Below are 20,769 nucleotides of genomic sequence, written 5' to 3' on the forward strand. Positions count from 1 at the left end.
TCAAAAACATGGACGGGAGGCAAAGAGCAATGAAAAAAGAAATGACCTAAAAGTTAGTAAGAAATGTGTAAAACCTACAAGAAAATTACCTGAAAATAAAAAAAATAAAATAAAAAATAGTAAGAGTAACTAAAGAAAAGAAGTGCTTATAAAATATAAGAATTCTTTTAAATAATTTCAAGAAATGACTATAAAAAATACCATAAAAGTGGGTGCAAAATACTGCAAAACTAGAAGTCGAAAATCAAAATATGGGTGAATGAACAAATTATGAAAGAATTTATCATAGCTTTAAACGAGACGATGCAGTGCAAGACAATTAAATAATTACTGGAAAAAAAAATTAAAAGTTGCAAGTGTGTAAAATTAAAAAGTTTGTTTTAATAAAACGCATTAATTGCAGGATAACAGCATCAGTAAACTGCTTTTGTTAAAAGTTTAACTGTTTAGGAACAGCTGCTGCGGTCAATAAAAAGTTGGGAAAAGTTGCTCATTTCAGCATAATGAGCGCAGCCGGTGAACTCCCACATATAAACAGTTAACTACACACACATGCACACACATGCATGCACTTGCGCACACACACAAACGCAGTAACCCACACAGCAAATTCCTGACCTAAAAACACAGGTGCAGCAGTGGAGTACTGCGGCTGCAGCAGGATGTGATGTGGAGTAATGTTTTCCACAGAAGTGAATTAAAAAAAGAGCTAAAGACCATGTATCGTCTTTTTTTTGTCTCCCTGGATGATTCTGAATCTTAAAAGGCAAGTACATCATGTTTTGTTTTTGTTTTAAAGTTTTTGGTTCCCTCTGTATCTTCCCAGTAGTGTTCCTCACGTTTTTAAATCCAGAAATTCATTTTTTTGTTGAAGTACGAATGTTTTAATGTCAAAATGCTATTTTCCCAAGCCTTTTTATACATTTTTTCACAAGTGAGGCTAAAATGGAGTGTGAGATGGATAGGCCATCAGGTGCTGCGTCAGCAGTTGGCAGGTTTACATTACGGATTTGTGCAAAACTTAAGCGTTACTTTCTAAATGTCGATAAAACACAACTGTGAGATGACCGTGTTTCCACTGAGTGAAGTTATGCAACTTCTCTTCTTGTGATAACATTACAAGAAGCATGGCGATGGATGTTAAAAACATTAGCAGCCTTATTTCTATTGCAAGCACCGCACCAGCCATCATAATTTCCAATCCAAGGCGAATTGATACGATGTAAAATGATACGATACGATACGATACGATACGATACGATACGATATATTTTATGCAAGCAATCATTAGCAGCTTTATTTCTGTTGCAGCCACCACACTAGCCGTCATTATTTCCAATCCAAGGCGTGTTATGTGAGCAATAATGGAAAGGCGAGCCCCTTATACGTGGGAGCGGCCACGTGTGAGGAATTTCTGGGAGCTGATAGTCCACGATTTCACAGAGGAATTGTGAATTCAAAAACTTCCTAATAATCTGCTCAACTTTTGAAGAATTATGTGATGCAATAACAGCTGTTGTAGCTCCTGCTGCATCATGAAGGAGCCAGTTCCTACTGAAGAGCACATAGACACAGCATCATGTGACCTAGAGAAGCCAAAAAAGTTTTCCCAATGCAGTTTTGTGAAACATGGCTTTTTCATATCGCCTGAAATACCACCTCATGTGGGTGTACAAATGTTTTTTTGGCAATAAATGGGAGTTTTTTGGAACTTGGCGTGTTTCTATTAGGCATATTTTTTATAATAGCAATTTCAATTTGCACAATTTGAGGGTTAACGGACACCCGCCTTTAGAGAAGAAAACAGAATGTTTAGCTTATGTGATCAGGATGGTCTTATATAAAATCCAAATCGGTCACTTATTTTTCTGGATACAGTAAAAAGGAGGGTTTGTTTATTTGTTATCTTCACCTGGCACAAGAGAGCGGTGTGAGCGATCCCAGGAATTACAAAACAAAAAAAAAGTGCGAGAAAGGGCTTTAAAACGTGTAAACTCTGCAGTCAATTTACACAAATACAGATTTTGGAACCAGGTTTTAAGAGTTGAGTAGAGTAATTTACAGTACGTGCGTTCACTCTGATAATCACATTTTGTTCACTTCTGACCCCCATTTAGAGGGACGTTTTAGTATTTTTAAGACATAAATGCACGAACTACAAAGCTTCTTTGTCCAGACTGTGCAACCTTAATTAAAGATAAAGGTCTCAGTAACAGCCATCATCATCATCATCATCATCACCACGACTAAAGTGACCCAGAACAACAGCAACACGTCCTCCACCGACAATGCCTTCATGGTTTGCATGCCCCGCCCTGCCTCTGCACGCTTCACTGGACACACTCACATCAAACTGTATCAGTGAAACTACCAAAGTTTCCTCCACACACACACACACACACACACACACACACACACACACACACACACACACACACACACACACACACACACACACACACACACTTCTTCATTTTAAACCCCTCTGCTCTCCGTGCTTCATCGAGGATCAAACAGGCTTTCAGAGGAGAGAGCTTTCCAATCCATTACCCGGGAAATTCTAGCGGGCCGGCTTTCATATTCTAAAGGCCGTCATGGTAACAGAGGAAATCACATTTCTTCATCTCGCTCTCTTTTCCAGATATTTGATATCTGAACTGCTGCTGCGACGGGGCACAAAGTGTGCCGGAGCAGCAGCTGTCCGCTCCTGACACGTCCGCACGCCGCTGCCAACATGATAAACACACACAGAGCCGCATCTGCACACATTGTTCTGCAGAGGAACATTTGTTTAAGGTATGCAGCATCACAGACAACTGGCCTGATGTTTGCCAGCGGTTTCAAAACAATCGCTCTCTCTGTCCTTCTCATGTGCCCTGAGTGTTTCTGTGAAGTCTGCTGAATGAAAACAGCCACAGGAATCCCACAGTGGCTTCAGCTTCGCTCTCTTTTTCTCTCTCTTCTATCATCTCTGCTCTTATACGCCATCAATCTGACAGTTTCTGTGTTCGGCTACAGCAGTGATACTCAACGCATGGTCTGCGGGCCAAATCTGGACCCCAGAGCATTTTCTAATTCACAATAAAAATAAAGTGATTCACACTGGGAATTGTTTTTGTTCTTTTGTTATACATAAGGTGCCAGAGTGCATAAAACAGCATCAAAATGCTTGTTTATCAAAAAAGTGCGAGTGAAGGATCCTCCGACCTCCCCGACAGAGGTCCTAACTAAGACCCTAATGTCCTAAAATACTAGAAAATCCCTAAAAATCTTGAAACTTCTGAAAATCCTAGAAATGTCCTCAAATCCTAGAAATGTCTTGATATCATAGAAACGTCCTAAAATCTGAGAAATGTCCTAAAACCGTAGAAACTTTCTAAAATCTGGGAAATATCATAAAATCATTTAAAAAAAAAAAAAAAATTCTGAGATCATAGAAAAACCTTGAAAATCCTAAAACCTCATTAAAATCCGAGAAATGTCCTCAAAAACTTCCTAATATCTCAGAAATGTCCCAAAATCTAGGAAATATTATAAAATCGTGAAAAAAATCCTTAAATCATAGATACTTCTTAACAATCCTAGAACTGTCCTAAAATCCTAAAAACTTCCTAAAATCTGAGAAATTTCCTAAGATCCCAGAAAGGTCCTCAAATCCTAGGTGTGTCTTTATATCTGAGAAACGTCCCAAAATCTGAAAATGTCCTAAAAGCCCGGAAATGTCCTAAAATCCCAGAAAGGTAATTAAACCCTGGTAATGTCCTAAAGTCCTAGAAACGTCCTAAAATCCTAGAAACACGTACGGGGCTGCTGCCGCTGGCCCCTGACCTCCTGTCATTTTGCATTATTGGCCCCTAATCAAAGCAGGCTGAGTGTCTCTGCTCTATGTCCTCATTGTCCGTCCATCTGGCCGTCTCTGTACGGGACTGTAGCGTGATGGAAACTGCGTGATGGAAACTGCGTGTGCAGACTGCGTGTGCAGACTGCGGTGATGGACTGGATCATGTGTTTCTCTGGCAGACACGTATGTGCGCAGCAGCTATGTGTGAGGGGACGCTGAGCCAGAGTTTCTGGCCGACTTACTGGCCGACTCCTTGAATCCTTTGGCAGAGTGGACGATCACATGCAGGAAGCCGTACAGGCCGGGAGTCTCCTCATCTGCAAAACAACAACACACGGAGCCGTGAGTGCAGATCCTCGTGTAAACGCGCTGCATTTAAAAGCCATTAAGACGGGGAGTTTGTGTACGTTAAAGAGTGCAAAGATAAACACACAGAAACAGAAGAAAAAACACTCAGTCTCACTGCTGCTGCAGATTTTAAACAGCCACAGAGCAGACGCAGTCCTGCACCATCCTCTATCGCCCTCAGAGTAACATCACCGACTGCAGGCGCTGATATTCTCCTGTGTGACGTCTCCATGACTGTCACATCCCAACATAACCGTCACATTAGTCATGCATTATTTTGTCTTCATTTTTAAGCATTTCCTCCTTATTTCTGTTAAAGTGTCACTCAGAAAAGTCACTGGCAGCTTTAGTGTTAATATTTTCCTTCATGTCAGATCCTCTAATACCAAAAATAAGTATTTTCTGACTCTTTGGTGGCATTTTTGTAAATGACTGCAACTTTTTCTGGAGTTATGGTATCCATGTGCTGTATAATGATTTTTATGTTATTTATTTATTATATATATATATTCCTATATATTGTTAGGTTTGAATTTTTTTGCACTCTAGGATGATGCTATATGAATTATTATTAGTATTATATTAGTATTATTATCATTATTATTTTCATTATTATTATTATTGCGATGCTCCACATTAAAAAATCTGGGATTAATGAAAAGAAAAAGAGTCAAATCAGAAGCGTTTCTGGGGGTAAGCGAGAGATGCAGCGAGGTCACCTGCAGGCACGCGTAAGCACACACAGACAGTGTTTGTGTAGTTACTCTAATGGCCAGAGGGGGGAGACAAACGTTTTACAGTGCAGCTTTAATAACGTGGATCAGTATAACGACCTCTCCAAAGACCGTCTTAATCCAGAGAAGAGACACTTTAAACTTCAGGTGAGATTTGAGTCCAATGCGCCAGAAAACAACAGGAAAGCGATAAATAACTGTTATCTTTCAGATTCATGTTAGTCTTCTGCTATAAAGCTGAGCTGGACATTCGTGGGTGGACGTTTTTTGGGTGGCCTGACATACACCCCACTGCCCCGCTGACACACACACACGAAGGACACACACTCCTGCTTTGGCTGCGGGCTGTGAAGCCGAGCTGTTTCCTGGTAAATAAACTACGATGGAGGTTTGCAGGACTGTTTGGAGCTGAACTGAGAGGAGAGCAGTCAGCTGCACTGCGGGGGTTAAATGTGTGTGTGTGTGTGTGTGTGTGTGTGTGTGTGTGTGTGTGTGTGTGTGTGTGTGTTGTATATAAGTTTCAGGAAAGACGGTTCAAGGGTTCAGCTTCGAGGTGGCCTACAGCGTGAGCTGCTTTTACCACAAAACTAAGACTTTTTCATTAAACTCCGACCTGAACAATAAACTGTGGAAATCCATTAACTAAAAAGCGATTATTGATAATATTTTTAAGAAAAAGGAGTCAAATGACAGTGTGGCTATTTAGGGTAACGTCACCCATCGTCTCAGTTATTATGACACATTCCTGCAGCAGCTGGTCTCCATTTAACCCCCTGCTGGGCTCGCTGCTTCACATGTCACTGAGGTGTGTGTTTATGTTTGTCTTAAAATGAGGGAGTTTTAAAGTCTCGGTGAGATGTGGAGCCTGAGATCTGTTTGACTCACAGGGATATCAAATCCCCGAAAAAAAAGGGGAAAATGACGGGTTTGTTACGTAGCAGAGAGGTGAGGGTCAAATCGAGTCAGCAGAGCGCGTTAACATGTCAGTAAAAAACTGCTGCCAAAACAGTTAACATCATTAACTGATGAGGACAAATAATAACTCAAGTTAATATCGTCGGTATTAAACTTGTTTCCTGGCGTTTATTTTTTTACTTTCATTTATTTTTTTTCAGTTTATTGTTGCAGTCAGTCAGTTTTGTTTTTATTTTTTTCTGTTTTGTTTCTTTTTTTTGCTATATAAAGGAGCACACTGGGCTGCATGTTTGTATGAAAATAAAAATACATTTATAATGATGAATTATTAAAAACTCGAGCTGTTAGTGTTTACCTTTAAAAAGTCGAGGTTACCAATTATTTTGACTTAATTTGACTTCCCATGTCGAAGCATTTTAAGACTTTTGAAATACTGATTTAACCCCTTGAAACCTGGATTGACATCAGTTTTCTTGTGTTGTGTGCAGTTTTTTGTTGTTGTTTGTTTTTCAAAAACATTGGGAAAAGGGCAGGTACCAACTTGGCATAAAATGTCCCACAAATTGCATGAAATTATCACACTTTGACAAGAAAATGACCAAAAAATTATATATTATATATATATCAAAAAATATTAGAGGTTTATTAGACAATACTCAAAAAATAGAAACTTTTTTCATTTGTTTTGTTTTGTTTTTCAAAAACAACAGGAAAAAGGCAATACCAACTTGGCAATAAATGTAAAAAAAATTGCATGAAATTTGTGTAAAGTGACAATAAAATTACCAAGAAAAATTGTCTTAAAACAGAAATTATTTATTATTATAATAATTTTATATTCAAAATGTCACAGAAATAAAGTATAATTATTTTTTAATTACTTTTTTCAGCACTTTTAAGGTCATTTTCTTGTTGTTTTATACTTTTTATACTTATTATTTCTTTATTTATTTTCACTTTTTTTCAGGTAATTTTCTTGGGTTTTTTGCTAATATCTAATATATACACATATATATATATATACACATATATATATAGATATATATATATATATATATATTATATATATATATACAGGTTTTTTATGATTAATAATTCCACTGCCTTTTAAGACTTTTTAAGGAGCTGTGGGAACGCTGGTACACTTCAGCGTCTGTTTATTGCAAGTAATATTGTTATTGAGATTTTCAACATTATTATTTATTTTCCTCGTATCATGGAGCCGTTATGAGCACAATAGAAAAATAAGCCACAGCACTATTTTTAACTGCTCAGCTGGCAACTGACATCTGAAAAAAGTTTCCATCCCATTCACCAGAAAGCAAAATGAAACCCAAAATCCGTCTGATCAGCACTTTAAAGATGTCAAAACAATGGCTCACATGCTCAGAGATCCCGCAGTACAAGAAGCAAAACATGGATTTTTTTTTCCCTGCATGATGCAAAAATATTAAGACAATGCGCCTTTCTGTCAGCTACACGCGCACGTGAGAGCAGAGACCCTCGTGGCATTTCGGGAGATCAGAGTAGGTCGGCCAGATGGCTTTAATGTCACCAGCAGCCTCTGAAAGTGGTGCAACGCCGAGATCTGGAGCAAAAACAAACATATAGGAGCTGAGCGCCGGCCACCGCCGGCACACCGCGAGGCACCGACCGCTACGAGCTCGATGAGAAACATACTGTAACCTAGATTCTCTCCTGCAAGGCCCCCCTCTCTTATTATGTGGCTTTTTTTGTGTAACAGGCGCTTTTGTGTGGATTTAAACTCAAAGCAGAGAGAGAAGAGAGCAGTGTGTGTGTGTGTGTGTGTGTGTGTGTTGGGTGTGGTGTGTGTGTTGCTGGAGGAAAACTGAGGAGAAAACATAAAGAGCATCCGTGCAGGACGAGAATAAAGACGACCTTGTGCGTGTGTTTCTTACCGTCTTTGTTACTGGTGACAGGAATGTTGTGGACAGTTCGGAGTTTGAAACAGGAGCTGGTCAGGACCTGCAGCTCCACAGAACTTAATACACACGACTGGAGGTCTGAAATACACACAGCAACCACACAAGCCACAGTTAAACTTTTACTTCTCTGCAGCGCAAGGAGAGAGGAAAAAGTGGTTTAAGTCTTTGAAACTTGAGAAATTGCCTTGATTTGTTTCAAAAACATGACAAGGAGAAGAAGGCACTGAGCAACTACAGGAGAAATGACCCAAAAATAGCACAGTTAGTTAAAAACATCTGAAAATTAGTAAAATAAAAAAAAGGAAGATTTTTTTTACCTACAAATTAAATTACCTACAAATTAGTAAAAAAAAACCCAAAACATTAAATTAAAGAAAAAAAAATAAAAAAATTAAATTAAATTAAATTAAAAAAGGGAAATGACCTGGAAAAAAAGTTACTTTTGAAAAAAAATCTCTAACATGTTTAATAAATGACCTCAAAAATAGCACAAAATTTGTAAAAAAAAAAAAATTAAAAAAAAAAGACAAAAATATTTTATTATCTTATCTAAAATTATCAAAAAAAGCCAAATAAAAATAAAATAAGGGAAAGGTTGTTTTTTTTTAATAAGGCAAGAAAATTATCTAAAAAATGAGAAAAAAGGCAAAGTAATAAAAAACAAACAAACAAAAAAAAACCCAAGCAAATGACTTGGAAGAAATGCTGAAGCAAAATATATATATATTTTTTAATTATGATAATTATAAATACATTTGACATTCTCCCTTTAAAGACTTTACACCAGTTTGCTGAGGGTTCAAAGACTTAAATATTTGTGAAGAACATCTGAAGCAAGAAAACACACACAAGAAAAACGGATGGTTTCAAAGGGTTAAAACCACCTGAGGATGAAGTGTACGGTGTTTTCTGTATTCAAAGTCAGCGTTACCTTTCTTCTGGAGTTTCTGGATGCTTTCCCTCCACTCTGACCTCTCGTAGTCGGAGGAGAGGAGGAACAGGTAACTCTGGATACACACAGAAAAAACACACAGTTAAACCTCTGACTGTTACCTGGACCACGGGTTCCCAACCCGAGGGTCCGGGGCTCATTAAGGGTCACCAAATCTTCTGTATTACATACAGTAGCAGGCGGTCGGCGTCCTCCCTGCTTATATTTACAGTATTTTCTTTTTTTTGACATTTGTTTTTTTTTTGTTTGTTTATAGTTTCACTTCACAGCAGCCCACCATTCAGTCATTTTCAATTATGTAATTTTACAGCGTGAACCATTTTTTCCATTTTTTAAACTCTTAAAGCAACAATAAGATAAAAAACAACAAATGAAATAAAAAAATAGAACATGGCGTGTTAAGAGTTTGAGATAAATAAATAGAAAATGTTGTGCTATATTCAAATAAAAAAGGGCCGTTTTGGGGGAAATTTACATTTTCGCTTCTTTGAAATTTCTACAAGTTTTGTTTCCTGAAGCCTAATTGAAAAGATAATTTTTCCATTACAAAATGTAATAAATTATATCATACCAGTTCTCCACTGATGGGAGCCTTTTCCTTGTAATCGCTTTTCTAGCAGCTAAACTCAAAATTCTAAATAAATATCTGTAGTTTTTATATTTGTACATGTTGAGAGTAAAATGCCAAACAGGAGCTCATCCCACTCAAATGTGACTGTTAGCCCAAATATAGTCGCTAATAAAACACAAAATGAAGTTACCACAAAGGAAAGACTAAAAAAGTATGTAAATATTTGCTGTAAGTGAACCATAAAAACAAGAAACATTAAAAGAGCAGCACAGATGCACCTGACATAAAAAAAAAAAGACGACAAACAAAAGTCCTGCAGCAGAACTTTGAAACGTCCTCGAGGAACCAACGAGAGCAGTTTTCTGCAGAAGATTTAGCACATATGGAGCTGCATACAGAGAGGCTGTTTTTGCCAAACTGCCCGAGGAAAAGAATCACAGCGAGGTCTGTGAGCGGAAAGCAGACATTTTCAATTTCTTTTTGCTTAATGCAGACACATAAATATATGCTGCAAGTAGGCCAATAACAGTGTTTTAAATAAGCAAAATGTGTACGCAGTTTTAAAGACAACCACCCGAGCACACAGCAATACAGTGATGAGTTCAGGGTTTTAATGCACCCTGATACACAGAGTCCAAAGCAGAAAATACAACACATATGTATATAAAAGACATAAAAAGCAAAATTAAAAAGTTTAAAAATTACAGTTTTTTTATATCTGATTTTCAGATCATATTCTTGTTACCTTTTTTCCCTTTTTTTTAAATTAAAAAAAAGATTATAATTCAGAAAAGGATTAGGAACTGAATATTTATTTTTATATTTATTATTGTTATTTAATTATTTTTTTTATTTTTTTGCAGTTTGCGGGACATTTCACACCAAGTTGATGATTACCCCTTTTCCATGTTTTTGATAGACATCAAATCAATTCGCTGACATTTTAAAGGTTTTGAAAGGCACAAGAAAATTGATGTCGAAAAAGAAAAAAATATATAAAAATATGTTATTATAAAATTATCAAATGATTATCAAAAAAATCTAATAAAATTGTCAAATAATATCAAGAAAAATAAAATTAAAAAAAAAATGTTGATCCATGTTTCAAAGAGTTTACATAGAAAAAGCAAAGCTAAAAATAATACTTTTTTTTTTTAGATATTATACAGAAAGAAGTAAAAATATTCTAAAAAACTCTTTAAAAAGCTACGACGTGAGTTTATCTCACGCTGTCACAAGATTTTTATTTTGAAAACTAGATCTGATCCATCACATTGGACTCCTTTGAAAGGTGCATGCCCCCCTCTAGTGGTGAGACCTGAGTGCTGCAGCTACACGTTACATGTGTGCAGAAGCGTGTCAGGACGAACACGTTACCTTTCCGTGTTTGTTGTGGATGCGGAACGGGATGGTGGGAGAGTGCAGCAGCAGCCACGACTCCTGCTCGTTCATCTTCTTCCTCAGACGCTCCACGCGACTCTGACCCTTCGGCGCTTTCTAAACACGCAAAGACAAACAAGCAGACAGAGTATTAGGTATTATCATTGATCATTTTTAAATATAACTGATCATCACTTTATCATTCAAACAAATTCAAATAAAATATTATTATATAACACCTGCTGATTGTCATGGCCTCATGAAATTTATGTTTTTATATTTATTATTTTAAACAGATTTATGTTTGGATATTGTTTTAGCTCCACATTTAAACTGATCCAGAGTTTAACTGCACAGATAAATACACAAAACGTTTTTCTGGTGGTACAAAAACAAAAAATTAAAAATATTCCCCTTAAATTAAATTCCTCCCTCTCGATCACTGAATGATTTTTGAGTATTTTCTGGTAAAAAGTTTTTAACCATAAACATTATTTGTACCATTTGAATTATAGAAGATCTGGAGATAAATAAAATTAAATAATTTTGACTGTAAAAATAATGAGTTGGTGTGATCCAGAAATCAGACATTGTAAATGTTTTTTTTTTTTAAATGGAAATGGAAAGTGAATCAAAAGAATCTCAGTGAAAATCTTGACTGAAGTGAAAAGCTTAAAAAAAGAGAGCAAAAAAAAAAAAAAGGTAATTTAAAATATATAATTACTACAGTTTTTAAATTAAATCAGAAAGTGCATCACAATAAACTTTAGAAAAAAAAAAAAAAAAAAACTCCACGGAAATAACCTGAAAAAGTGCATAAAAATGACTAGAATTCTATACATTTTAAAATATATAATTTAAAATACAAAATTAAACTAATTCTGAACATTAAAATATAGATAAATAATAAAATATAAATAATAAATAAATAGATAAATAAATAATAAAATAAATAGATAGAAAACTAAATAAATGAAAATCTCAAAAAAGACAAAAAAAGAAAAAGAAAAAAGTTTTTCAAATAAAGGAATTACTTGAAAAAAAGTGCCTGGAATTATTGTAATTCTACATGACTTTAAATATATAATTTAAATATAAATTCTGATTTTTATGAATCTTAAAAAACAAAATCTCTGTAAAACACACAGTGAATCAATGATAGGACACTGAACCTATATTTGGTACTGTGGACTGAATATTTGTGCATCCATGAAGGCGGTTTTTCGGACAAAATACTGGATGACAAAAGACGAGCTAAAACAAAATCAAACTCTAACTTGTTATCCAGCTCTGATCGGCACCGTCACAGCTGATCAATATATTAACAGACTGAGGGTAAACCCCTGAAAACGAGCTGCGCCGTAAAAGTCTTTATATAAGATTCAAGGATCAGTACTGAAGGAAAACAAATACACACATCCTCCCGGCCCGCAGCAGGAAGCCGTGAGTCACAGCCCGGATACAATCAGCCGAATCTGAACGCCTCGTACTCGGAGCTCCAGCCGTGGTCGCTGGCGGTGCCCTGGGTGGGCGAGTTTGCCGCTGTGCGAAGGAAATAACAGGAACTGTCTGCTCCTGAAGCCCTCAGGGTGTCTCGGCCCGGGCAGCGGGGGCGATATCAGTACAGACTTGTTACGTTTTTTTTTTTTTTTTTTTTTTTAAGCCTCTGCCTTATCAGTTCTTTTTCATTACTACATAAAAGCTTTCAAAAATATATTTTATCTTAAAAAATATCAGAAAATTAGCATATTTTATTGATCTGTTTATTGACTTTGAGGTAAATTTTAAAGACCGCATATTCACTTCTTTTTCATAATACATAATAGCTTTTTAAAAATATATTTTATTTAAAAAAAAATAATTCAGAAAAGGACTAGAACTGAATATTTAAGGAAAATATGCATATTTTTATTTTTATTTTAAATCCATTTATTTTTACTTTAAAACATTTTGGTGAACATGTCAAGTGGATGTTTTTTTTTTTGTTTTTTTTTTAAGAAATAAATATTTGCCAACATAAGTGTAATGCAGTATTTTGTCCAAGGATGAAAATTACAGAACCTTTTTGGAGATTAGGATTTTTTGCTTTTACATAAGAAGAAGTTCAAAGGATTCATTTTGATTTTTTTCACATGCAGTTGTGTGAGTTAATCAGGGTTCATGCGCATTTTTACCCATAAATTTTAATGACTTTTCCGTGACTTTGAGGCAAATTTTAAAGACCGCATATTCCCTAAAATCACTTATTTTTCATTACTACATAATAGCTTTTATAAAATATATTTTAACAAAAAAAATTAATTCAGAAGAGAGCTATAACTGAATGTTTAAAGAAAATATGCATTTTTTTTTTAAAATCAATTTATTTTTACTGCTTTTACTCGACAGGACAAAATGCAAGAGTAAAAAGAGGGGACAGAGAGAGGACGACATGCAGAAAACCCCCCAAAAAACCATTTAATCTCATCCAAAAATGGTCACTTTAGCTTAAAAAAGAAGAAGAAAAAAACAGGATGGCGACAACAAAAATGCCAAACTCATGGCTGCAGAATGGACGCCTAAAAACCCATGGACGGTGTCACCATGGCTACGTCCATATTTTAAACGGTGCTCGTGCATGCTGACCGCCATCTGCTGTAGGTAATTCACTGACTAAAAATCCAAATCCAAGTCTGCAGATCTTTTTTGTGTGTGTGTTTATTCACTACCAGAGCTGCCTCACATGGCACACTGAACCTTTATCTAAGACAAACAAAGGTGTGTGTGACGAGAGTTTAAAGGAAGGAGCCGTGTTTCCAGTAAGGAATCACTGATACGGAAAAACCTTCCAAAGTCTGCCACCATAAATAAATACGACAGGATGCGTTCGTCACAACTTTCCTCCTGAGTCACTTATGTTTGCGTTTCTTACACAATAGAGACCAACACTGTCAACCTCAGTGTAATGATTTTAAAAAGTTTCAGGGCTGAAAAAAAGAAATACTCATGAATGGATCGATAATAAACAGGAATTATGTAATGCAGAGAATGACTTTTAATTTGAAAAAAGCCCAGAAGGATAGCTTTAATATAAACTGGACAAAATTGACAATGTACGTTTTTTTTTTTTTGCCTCTCTACTAATTTTCTATCTTTATTTTATTTTATTGTTTTTATTTATTTAATCCCCCCATCATTTTTCCCATTTATTTATTTATTCATTTTTATTTATTAGATTATTCTATTTTTTCCATTTCCATTGATTCCATTTATTTTTCCTTTTTACATGATTAAAATGTCTTCAGGTTCATTTGGGCGTATATTTTGTTTTTGTATGCTCACATAAATCAATAAAAGAAAAAAAAATCAATCATTCCTCAACATTCAGTTTATTTGGTTACTATTTTTTAAATATTTGTTATGTTTCTTGTAAATGCTGCGTAAATATTGCAGAAAAAAGTCATAAATCGTTGTCAGAATTTGTTTGTCTCTCTAGTCTTTTTCTACCCTTACTTTATTTTATTATTGTTATTTATCTATATACACCTTTTATTTTGTTTGTTCTATTTAATCTTTTTATTTAATGTCTTTATTTTTTTTCATTTATTTATTTATTTTTTTACTTTTTACATAATTGAAAGATCTTCATGTTTATTTGGTTGTGTATGCTATTTGTTTATGTTCACCAATAAAAGAGAATAAAAAAAATTACTTAATTCCTCCAGATTATGTTTATTTAGTTATGATTTTTTGTTTGTATTTTTTTATTTGTTCCTTGTAAATGCTGTGTAAATATTCCTGAAAAATCATGTTGTCTACAGAATGATTTTTTTCTTTTTTCTTTTTTTAATTCTTCGTCTTTTCTTTTCTGTCTTTATTTTTTTTCAGTTTATTTATTTATCTTTTCTTTTTACATGATTGAAAGATCTTCATGATTATTTGGCTGTGCATGCTGTTTATTTATGTTAAAATAAAAAAAAAAAAATTAATTCCTTCAGATTATGTTTATTTGGTTGTTTTTTTGTTTTTTTAAATGTGTTTCTTGTAAATGCAGTGTAAATATTCCTGAAAAAAATTAATGTTCAGAGACGACCAGCAGGTGGAGGCAGAGTTATAACTGCCGAACTCAAAAGAAGTAAGTCAGTCAGAGCCGCCAGGATTACCTTCTCTTTCTGTATCTCGCTCTTTAAGACGGAGATCTTGATCTTCATCTCCTCGATCTCGTGCTCGGGCAGGACCTGGATGCTGGGGCACGAGTCCGAGTCGTCCAGGGTCTGGAAGGTCAAGTCCGCCAGAGGGATGTACCCACTTGCACTCGTACTGCTGATGGCGGCTGCAGACGGAGGCGAAAATGACACAGTTTGCCAAAAAACCCCAAAATGAATCCTTCCTTCTTTTCAGACGCAGTGAGTCATCTGAAGACGCAAAAAGCTATAAAGATCTAAGGAAGTGAAATTAACATTAATGTATTAATAGATTATTTTTCAACTGAAACAGGACAAGTTGAGTAAGATAAGAAAGACTAATGGGGCAGATAACATTAGGAAATAAATGTTTCTAGAAAGTCTTATCTGTGTTATGTTCCTATTCTTAGATTTAGATTAATTTTGCACGCTTTTATTTTGTATATACACATTTAACTTATCTTTTTAAATAATTTTTTATTTTGAGAAAATGTTCTTTTCTCCTTATTTGCTTATTTCTGACATTATTCAAATCTCAATTTACAATCCTTTTATATATTCATATATATAATCTTTTTATATTTTCGAAATTTGTACATTTTATTCAAGTACATTTTATAGCTGTTACTTTTCATGAATGTAAGTTTATAATTCTTTCATATAAATGCAATTAATCAATGATTTATCAATCGGTCATTAAGAATTTAATTGAATATGTGAAATTTAATCAATTAATTGTTAAGGAAAAAATATTTTTGCTATTGTCTGAAATAATTTAGGTTTTTATGGGGTTTTTTTTTCCAATGACATTTAATTGGTTAATTGATAGTTAATTATGCCAATAATCGTTTAAGGCTTACAATTTTCAAACTTTATTCACACAATATACCGCACTGTATGTATCATCTTCTTAGTTTGATATAAAATGTTTGAAATAGAAAATTCTCAAAATTATTAAGTCTACCAGGTACATGTTGTCATTAAAGAAAGATTTTAAATTTAATAATTATTTTAATATGTGTCTTTTTTGAAAATGCATACCTAGTAAAACGTGATTAAAATTGTCACTGTTCTGTGGGACAATGTAACGAATACACATCATTGCAATAAAAAAGTTAATGATTTACAGTTTTATTTTAAAAAAGTAGAAGAGAAAAACATGCAGCTTCCTGTCAGCTTTACAAATGACAGTAACTGGACAATTAAAAGAACTAAAATTTAAGGTTATTCTCAAAAATGTGTTACTTTTCTATTCCAAAATGTGCTCATTTGACTTTGGGATTAATTTGAGCAAAACGTGTGCAAATAAGGGATAATTTTCAGCCTTTTCATGATGTCACAATGCTCAGATGAATGAAAACGATGCACGCTCAGCAGAGCGCTGAGAATATTGATTTTCATCGTCACTAATGAGACTTTCATTAGCGTCTCGCTGCTGCACAGTCGACTCATTACGGCCGAGACGCCTTCATCAGGAGGCCAATTTGAGAAGCTTGATGATGCAAACTTTTAATTTAAGAACATCATCAGTCTGAAATAGACTTTTGTAGGTTTCTGGTGGCCGTCCGCGGGACAATTTTAGAGGGTAAAACGCTGTCACAAAGAAACACTGATGTTTATTCCACTGAGCTTCCTGATGTCCTGCAAAACAGGAAATATGGGCTGTCCATTTTTATATCATCACTCATTTTACACCACCTAATCTAATCTCACGACATCGAGCCGGCTGCAGATATAGAGGCAGGCGCCGCAGCTGCTCGCCACCGACTGCAAGACCCAGTGCATGATGGGACGCCTGGCTCTCAGTTGATTGAAGAGCTGATTGGTTTAGAGGCGACTCAACAATATGATGTTTCAGAAAAACTTTTTGTGAATTTACTTGTCTTATTTGAAGGTATTTTCTGTAACAGAATACATGTTGTGGCTGATGGTGATGATTTGCAGTCAGAGACTAAATACATTAATGTTGAACTATACATAATCTGATGTATAGTAACACTGGACAGACGCTAATGCTAACATGGCTGAAGAAGCCCCGCCCACTGAGAGCGGAGAGAAAGTCAGTTTAATTCAATTTCAGTCGGATTTACATGTTTAAGTGTATTTTAAAAGTCCAGTTTTATGCGGACTAACGCAACAATCTGACTTTCTCTTCTCTCTCCAGTTTAAGCCCCGTTATAAAGCTAATAAAAGGCTAAAATGTCGTCAGATGACAGACGATGGTCGCTTCTTTTGCTCTCCACAACAGGCAGGTTTCCATTATCCTCAGATTGCGCAAACTGAAATTACAAATCTAAAATGCGCCTGATGGAAACCTGTCAATTTTGAAAAAAAACATACTCGCATGAGGCGGTACTTAAGGCGATTTGAAAAAGTCATTTGGCAAAACTGCAATGGAAACTCTTTTTTGTCTTTTCTATGTCACATGATGCTATGACTATGTGCTCGTCATTAGGAACTGGCTCCTTCATGATGCAGCAGGAGCTACAAGAGCTGTTATTGTATCACATAACTCTGCAAAATCTGAGCGGATCATCTGGAAGTTTTCAATCCACAAATCGTCTGTGAAATCGTGGACTATCAGCTCCCAGAAATCCCTCATATGTGACCACTTCTATGTATAAGGGACTTGCCTTTCCATGATCGCTTGGATTAAATATATCATATTGTATCGTTTCGCATCGTACCGTACCGTACCGTACCGTACCGTACCGTACCGCATCGCATCGCATCGCATCGTATCGTATCGTATCACACCCCCTGGATTGGAAATAATGACGTTACTGCGGTGACTGCAATAGAAATAAAGCTGCAAATGTTTTGAGCATCCATCGTCATGCTTCTTGTAATGTCATCACATTGGAGAAGTCGCAGAACCTCACTGAGTGGAAACGCAGTCATCTCACAATTGTGTTTTACAGGGAAATAAACAGAATATTGAGCCCATCAGGACGATTTTATCAAGCTATTAAATTGGCACTTTGGCACCAAACCTTTGCGCCCCCCTGGTGCTTTGGTAACAATAGCACAGGAATTACACAGACTGAAAGTGATAAAATATGTATTCAGGAAGTGGAGCGTGTGCAATTAATGTAAACACAACTGATTCCAAAATGATGAAAGTGAGATAATCACAGGATACAGCAGGATTAAGGATCCTCAGTGACTCAACACAAGGTGACAGAGTTTCTGGATGGCTGCTCTGACGGCGTGTGTGTGTCTGTGTCTGTGTGTGTGTGTGTGTGTGTGTGTGTGTAGCCTGTAGGCGGCGGCATGCTGAGATGACACCCCAGACCATAATAGCCTAATTTACAGGGCTGGTAGTTATGGCAACGCTATGTGTTCCTCCAAGTGAGGGGGCGGCTGCAAACGACAGAGACAAACGGTGAATGTCAACCAAAATAAGATCCAATCAGGCTAACAGCTGCCGCCGCGCTGACGAGGCGGGCGACACGCAATCCTGTAAATGTGACACTTAATCTGCGGACATGTGTCAAGGCTCGAGATGCAGCATCACACACACACACACACACACAGAGAAAAACAATCGCTGTGTTTGTGTGTGTCGTCATGCTTCCCTTTGCCTCCAGCTCAAACACAAACCCTCCAAAAAACACCTTCATCCTGACTCTCTGTTCCCCGCGTGAATCTTTCACCCACTTTCACAAACACCAGAGGGAAAATGCCTGCGAGCTCTTTTTCTTTGTTAGCGAGGTTTCAATAAAGAACAGAAAAAGACGGGATTTTCTGTCAAGTGAGGTTGTCATCCTTTCGGTTTCACTGTCGGGTTTTGACATTCAGATACGCAGCGTTCAAGAATATTTTTACCACGAAATTTAAATGACTTTTCCAAGACTTTGAGGCAGATTTTAAATTATGTGCATTCTCTAAAACGACCATCAATACTCCTTATTGGTTCTTTTTCATCACAATAGAATAGCTTTTTTATATATACTATTGTTTAAAAAAAAGTTAGAAGTGTATATTTAAATAAAAATTAGGGACTGGTCATTACTTATGAGAGGGGAGGGGGTAGTGTAAATTAAATAAATTATTTTTAAGCACTGGGGAGGGAATTAGTTTTTTTAAATTTGGCTTTGTATGAGGGTATACAATTTTAAATGGCTGTATTTGGTTTTTATTTTAAATCATTGTTTTTTATTTTCTTTAAAATGTTTTGGTGATTTTTTTTATAAAAAAAAATATTTGGCATTTTTTTAGGAAAATATTTGGCAATTTTTGAAGAAAATATATTGTTTCAATTTTTTGAGAATTTCTATAGAAAACATTTGAGCATTTTTTGTTCGTGTGTTTGCTTGTTTTTTTTATTTTTAATAAAAATTTAATATTTTGGCTTTTTTGTTTTCTTTGACACATCAAATAAACTTCAAAAATCATTAAAATTCCACCATTTATCATAGCCAGAAATTGTAAAAACAGAAATTATCATTGGATTTTCACATTTTCGACAGCCTTTGAACACATCATGCGTTATTACGTTATAGGTTTGTGATACAGAATTTCCAGGATTTTTTTTTTTTAAACTTTCAGGACATTTTTAGTTTTCCAAAACTTTCAGGCTGGGAAATATCTTATTGCAAATTCCATGACTTTTCCTGTTTTTTCTTGACTATATGAATGAAAAATTCAGATAGAAACGTCCTCAGAGAGCGGATATTTAAATGTATATGTTCAAATGTCTCTGAGGTGAATACACTGTTGAGACTCACCCCACAGCCGTCTTCTTCATCTTGGCACAGAGCAGCAGATCGGTGAAGAGGAAGACGTGCCGAAGCTTCCTGGAGCTTTCCGACACCTCCACCAGGAAGCCATCCTTCACCAGCTGACGAGCCTGCGAGAACACCTCAAGTCATGGTTTTTGTCTCAACAACACGCCGCTGATAAACTCGACATGACACGGGTCAAACAATTTCAACCTGCGTGGGTTTCAACAAGCTCAGGGAAAAATAAACCAACTCAAAAATCACCACGCTGACTCCAAAACAGCCCTCCAGTCACGTTACAAATCTGTGTTAGATCATTAAAAGTTAGGTGATAACGAGGTAATATCTAAGACTTTTTAATTACCTGCAAATAACTCATTAAAACAACAACGTGAGGGGTTTTTAATTCGATATAAAAAATGCACACACCTCTCCTTTGGGCGTGGTGACAGCAGTCCTGCGGGGGTCGATCTCCTCATTGATGGAGGAGAGGAAGTTCTGAGATATCCGCAGAGCGTCCTGCAGGAGAGGGAAGTCCGGGTGGTCCTTCGGAGTGTGTTTCAGCAAATCCTGCAACACACACACACACACACACACACACACACACACACACGGAGTGGTTACATACACACAATGTCATGGTTTGGTTTCAAACTGCAGTGATACTCAGTGTATGGTCTGAGGGCCAAATCTGGCCTCTGATATGGTGCAGAGTGGCCCCTCAACTATTTTTGAATTCTCGATAAAAATACAGTGATTCACACTGGAATTATTTTTGTACGTTTGGTATTCATAAGGTGCCAGAGTGTAAAAAAACATTAAATCTAAGTAAGATCTTGTTTATAAAAAAAAAGAAGTGCCAGTGGAGGATCCAGCGCACCCTCAAAAGAGCTCCTCGCTAAAACCCTAACGTCCAAAAATCCTAGGAAGTTCCTGAAATCCTCAACATGTCCCCAAATCCTAAAATGTCCAAGAATCCAAGAAATGTCTTTAAATCCTAGAAATGACCTACAATCCTAAAGATGTCCGAAAACCACTGATGCAGGATAATGATTATTTCAACCGACACGATAACTCAATAATTTCCAGCTTCTCGTGGGTGATAAGATACCGATAACTAATCATTTCTTTTTGTTTGTTTTTCATTACCTGAGGGTATGAAAGGCTGAGATGTGGTGAGTACAGATGCATTTAA

The 20,769-nt window shown here is 35.9% G+C and overlaps 1 protein-coding gene across 1 annotated transcript in view; it reads right to left on the bottom strand.

Annotated features, from left to right (window-relative positions):
- The window catches only part of abr (ABR activator of RhoGEF and GTPase), a 199,375-nt gene that overhangs the window by 65,780 nt on the left and 112,826 nt on the right, over positions 1–20,769 (bottom strand). Inside the window, 8 exon segments of the mRNA XM_042499516.1 lie at positions 4,084–4,158; positions 7,758–7,862; positions 8,716–8,791; positions 10,685–10,804; positions 14,830–14,970; positions 14,972–14,999; positions 19,581–19,702; positions 20,004–20,144. Coding sequence (XP_042355450.1) covers positions 4,084–4,158; positions 7,758–7,862; positions 8,716–8,791; positions 10,685–10,804; positions 14,830–14,970; positions 14,972–14,999; positions 19,581–19,702; positions 20,004–20,144 — 808 coding nt within the window.

The sequence above is a fragment of the Plectropomus leopardus genome, chromosome 13 (assembly GCF_008729295.1).
Source record: "Plectropomus leopardus isolate mb chromosome 13, YSFRI_Pleo_2.0, whole genome shotgun sequence".
Taxonomy (NCBI): Eukaryota; Metazoa; Chordata; class Actinopteri; order Perciformes; family Serranidae; genus Plectropomus; species Plectropomus leopardus.